Source organism: Alnus glutinosa, chromosome 9 (genome assembly GCF_958979055.1).
Source record: "Alnus glutinosa chromosome 9, dhAlnGlut1.1, whole genome shotgun sequence".
Lineage (NCBI taxonomy): Eukaryota > Viridiplantae > Streptophyta > Magnoliopsida > Fagales > Betulaceae > Alnus > Alnus glutinosa.
This window is the reverse complement of record NC_084894.1, coordinates 349,723-354,660: the sequence shown is the minus strand read 5'-3', so window position 1 is coordinate 354,660 and position 4,938 is coordinate 349,723. Positions and strand designations below refer to the sequence as shown.

The 4,938-nt window shown below is 38.9% G+C and overlaps 1 protein-coding gene across 1 annotated transcript; it reads right to left on the bottom strand.

The window, feature by feature from the left end:
• Positions 1-1,101: 1,101 nt before the first annotated feature.
• Positions 1,102-4,637, bottom strand: LOC133877401 (protein neprosin). The gene is made up of 7 exons (XM_062315685.1): positions 4,101-4,637; positions 3,297-3,383; positions 2,943-3,200; positions 2,676-2,840; positions 2,539-2,592; positions 2,276-2,422; positions 1,102-1,805 (listed from the first exon to the last, which is right to left on the bottom strand). The coding sequence occupies exons 1-7, from the start codon at positions 4,275-4,277 to the stop codon at positions 1,428-1,430; spliced, it is 1,266 nt and encodes a 421-aa protein (XP_062171669.1). The 5' UTR covers positions 4,278-4,637; the 3' UTR covers positions 1,102-1,427.
• Between the last annotated feature and the right edge of the window lie 301 nt (positions 4,638-4,938).

The following is a 4,938-nucleotide window of genomic DNA, read 5'->3' as shown; positions in this document are numbered from 1 at the left end:
TTATTAAATCATCAATTATTTTAAAAGCTTAAATCGATAGAAGTTCAACAACGTAAAATATTTAATTAAAATGAAAGACGAGATTCAGGACAAGTAGTGTTATATCCCATCTTTTCATCCTATCAACTAATAATCTTCTCCTAAAGGTAAGTGGTGAAGAAACTTGTACAATTTTGCTCAAGTTTCAAGCATTTTTCTTAGAGAAAAGATGCTAAAAGATGACCAATTTCACTAAAAATTGATTTTGCAACTGGTATTGCTGGAAGCCTGAAAACAACCAAGTTTCACGGTGCTACCAACAACAACAGTGGATCACATGTTAAATCATCATTTATCCTAGAAGTTAAAGTCAATAAAAATTTGATGATTTAATTATTCAATTAATATTCTAACACTCTCTAAATAAGTGGGGCCTAACACGTAAAATATTTAATTGAAATTGGAGGTGAATAACGAACACAAAGTTCGAACTCATGATCTTTACTTTAATATCATGTTAATTCATCACTTATTCCGATAACTTAAGAGTTAAGATAATAATAAATAAAAAGTAAAATTTAAATTCTATCAATACAAGTTATACAACCATCATCACCTCTTTGAAATTAGAAATTAGGTGGTATGTCTTCCAACATATCAGGTCGTTGGATGACAATGACAGAAAACATCAAAATCATCCCACAAATGAATTGAACTTTTAAGACCCTTTTGGTCAAAGAATCTATCATGCATGTAATGGAAGTTTATAAAAGAAGAAATGAATGGGAACGTAATACTTAATTTTAGTATCATAATAATTGTTTTTTGTTCGGATTATTGAAAACATAAATATTTACGCAATTAATAAAGGGAATTGAGATGTTCCACTCAAAAGGTATCCACCCCCTCCATTCTCTCAACAAATCGTGCAGGAATCTAAGCATAGACAGGGAAAGGGAGAGATCTGGGGCTACCAGATATTAAAGTACTGCCATCCACTCACATGCAACACTAATCCAAAAGCCTTTTCATAGGGGGGCTCATACTTCAAGCCCACCCCCATCAAAAAGCATAGTTGAAATTGCTTCAAGAAGAAGAATATCCCAATTTGCTCAAACAACAAGACCAGAAACTCGTTCATTCATTAACAAACCACTCCCAAGAGAGGAGTAAACAAACAAATAGAATACAGAGGGTTATAAAAGGCCTGTTTCTTTTAGGCTTTTGAGAAACTTTGGCCACCTGCCCACCACTTACATGGAGAATCTTTTTTTAAAATAAAAACAAAAGAGTCAAAACTTCCCACTACAGAAAGGTTACTTCACTTGTTGTCACTAGCCCGGTAGCCCCACCTAACAGTAAGAAAAGGTATACAAAAGAGAGAAAGGCATTACACTAGATCGAATGATACATTAAGAAGGATAAAAGAGGGTGAATGCTGTTTTGCTTCATGCGCAATTTGGATTTCTACCAGGGCCTCCATAGTAAAAGTAATGGCCCCAATCCCCATTGTTTCCAGTTTGTACATCATAGCAGTTAGATTGCTCAGTGAAGGTGCCAATCCCTTTGGGAGCCTTGAGATTGTTGGAGCCATCAACAACCTGGACATTCCTGAAATAACTTGCCTTGCCAAACCCCTCCTCAGGAAAATGACCACTGCCCATTTGAGTTGAGGTGTGCTTACCATCAGCCTCTGAGTTTACCACTTCTCCACCCCACTCAATCATGGAAGCACTTTCAGCCAAGTATGAGAACAGGAATGAAGGCCAATAGCCCAATACATAGTCATTGCCAAACTGCATCCACCAATGCCCCTCTGTTGGATCCTACAAAAGTTCCCAAACACAAATAATAGATAAAAGTAATCAATTTTAAGATCACTAATAAAGGGGGACAAAAAAAAAAAACTGTGGATCAGGAAACCCACTCTATTAGTATTCTACCAATGTTTCATGATGTGCAGTGACAGGTAAGTGTAACTTTTCAAAGTCTGTCTAAGCGCAACAGTGAAAGGTGATCGTAATTTTATCAATTACAACGAGTGTCCCAAAAAAGAAAATGGCAAAAGATTCTTAGCATCAGAACTACAATGATGTCTCTGACTCCCGACCCCCTCTAATGCAGGTACTTATTTGGCTGCTCATATTTGCCAAGGACGCTCACATGCACACTTCCTTGGCAGTATCAGCACCATTTGCCTTTTCGTCCTCTATAAATCATATTATTGTGAAAGGGGGGCCCCAGTATTTTATCTTATATTATCTAGGGCTGTGAGTAAGGATGCTTTGGCTTTTACCTTCCAGACAAGTATACTGATATCATATTGGGAATTACGAAAGCCAGAAACAGGAGAGATGCTTGCACCCATTGCTATCTCACTGTTGACTTGAATAAAGCCTGAGCAGAGGAGGTTGTAGCAACCCGTGGCTTGGTATGCATCACTCTGAAATACATCGACGGAGAGGAAGGCAAGCGTGTGAGGAAAACCCATTAAACATACCAATCAAAATCACTGAAGAAATAGTAAAAAGGAGGAGTTGTTCAAATGTGGAAGCTTACGGTCCAGTACGTGAAAAGCCTAGTGTTGTTGTCACCATATAGATCTGGGCTAACCTGATTCATGCAAATTCAAGTATTAATTAGCAACAGTGTCAGATCAATTATTTTTGGTCAATCCGGGTCAATGACAATAGTACCTGCCAACCAGCTTCAATACTGTTGAGATCTTCACCAAAAGAACCTCCTAATATCCAAAGCTGAGACAAGCTGAACTCATTAGGCTGTTGTATTTTGGGTTCCCACACATTTATGGTTGCTTTTGCTCCATAGTACTTATCTCCTTCAACATAAGCTATTGCATGCTAATCAACCCCAAGAGCAAAACCAAGCAAGTTAGAACAAATAAACAAGAAAATAATAAGAAAAGCCACTTTACTACTTTTAAAAATCATAACTATAATTACCTGATGGCCGCTCTGATTGATGAGATCAGGATCTGCAGACCTGGGCTGAGGGATGCTTCTGTGCTTCTTCCTTCCGTATCTTTTCACTGAGCTTGCTCTCAGAATATCATCCGTCTTCGTTCTCCTTACGGGTATGGTGCCTTCAGGACACCTACCATTTTGGTGCCACAGCTGGGTGATTGGGCTTGATCTCTCTGTGGGTTTCGCAGCCACCTTGTTCTCGTCAAAGAGCCCTTCTGGGTGGTAACTAGGCCTCATCTAATAAAGCAACCAGACCAACATGTTAATAAGCAATTTAGAATTTAGATTATAAAAGAACAACAATATAGAGATACACTGGTGAGTTGTACGGACCTGAATTTTGTGGTCTTTAAGGAAAGGATGATCAAAAGCTGGCTGTTGAGAAATATCAACACAATCGATTGTGTCCCCATCTGAGCTCTGCTCAACCATCAAAAATCATCAAGGTAACATGAGACATCTTGCACTGTAATAAAACATTTCGAATATCATACCTATATAAAAGAAAAAATAAACATTCCCAATACACATAATTTTCCCACAATATGAATTACTTTGAAATTGAGAGGATAAAACTAGACGTGTTCAAAATAAGCAAAAGAAAAGGAAATAAAAAGAACCAATCTGAAAAATAACTTAGTATGTAAGCATTAAAGAAAACACATCTTGAATATTGCTCCGTTATTTATTTGGATGGTTTTCTCTATTGCTCCAAGTTCGATAACAACATAAATAGGAAATCATTGCAGAGAGAGAAAGACAGGGAAGGGAAATGATCAGAAAATCATATTGTTCCTTCAAAAACCAAATTTCCACGAAAATGGAAAAAGTATTTGGCGGAAATCCTATAACAATCACTGAAACTGCAGAAATACCCATTTCCATTTACTCACCATATGTTCTACTGAAAACGCGAGACAATAAAAATTTTGCACACAAGACATGCACAAAAAGAAAACAAACCCATTTAACCAAAACCAACAGGAACATAACTTTGAACCAGGAAAAGGGGTATTTTGTACTTCACTTTCTCTCACTTTCCTTCATTTTCTCAGGAACCAAACGGAGGACAAAGAACAACAAATCACGGGGAAAGTTCCGAGAAAGAGAAAGTAAAGTAAAAAAGAGAAGGTGGACCTTAATGCTTTTCAAGGCGGGTTTGTTCAAGCGCTTCAAGTGCCTCTGGACCTCAAGCTTCTGCCGGGAGACACTCAACCTAGCGGCGCAAGACAAGGAGATCAGTCCCCATAAGCAGAAAAGCACTGCTAAAACTCTCCTTGTCCTCCCTCTACTGCTAAACTGCGCACCACCCATCTCCTGAAACCCCAACTACAAGCTCTCTCTCTCTTACACTACTACACAACAATCCCAATGCAGGTTTAGAACTGAAGCAGCCTGTGCACCATGAACCTTTAACCCAACAAGCTCCTGCTTATCCTACGCACCCCCACCACACCTCAAAGACACAAACTTTGGCAGTGGGACGCTCCGTGTTCCCACAAAAATCCAATAAAAACCCAGTGCCCAGTGCCCACCTCCCTCTCTAAAAATTCAATAACTTTCTCTCTCTCAAGTCTCTAAAATGTCATTTTCTCTCATACTTAACTTTCCCATTAAAAATTCTGCCCCATTTCTCCTATTTCTCACTCTACTTTCTCTCTCTTTCTTGTCATTTTCCCCCTACTTTTTCTCTCATTAAGAATGCCCACAGCCCACCTCTCCCTCAGCCCCTCCCTCTCTCTCTCTCTCTCTTTCTCTCTGAAGCCTTTTCTTTTTTATTCTTGTTTTGCACGAGGGGTAAAAGTGGAATATAAAAAGAGTTGTGGGAAAGTGGAAAGTGGTGTGCCCGGTGCCGTATACATGGATGGTGGGGAAACGGGTTTGGCCTACATGGACCGATGGACGTGTCTTGGGTTTCCCATCTTGTCCTTCCCATTTCAAATTGGACTGTTGTTGACTGTTGTGCATGTATTTA

Coding starts and splice junctions, on each gene's coding strand:
- LOC133877401 (XM_062315685.1), bottom strand. CDS start 4,277: ATGGGTGGTGCGCAGTTTAGCAGTAGAGGGAGGACAAGGAGAGTTTTA. Junction 3,384..4,100: donor CCGCCTTGAAAAGCATTAAG/GTCCACCTTCTC, acceptor ATGGTTGAGCAG/AGCTCAGATGGGGACACAAT. Junction 2,841..2,942: donor TCAATCAGAGCGGCCATCAG/GTAATTATAGTT, acceptor GGGGTTGATTAG/CATGCAATAGCTTATGTTGA.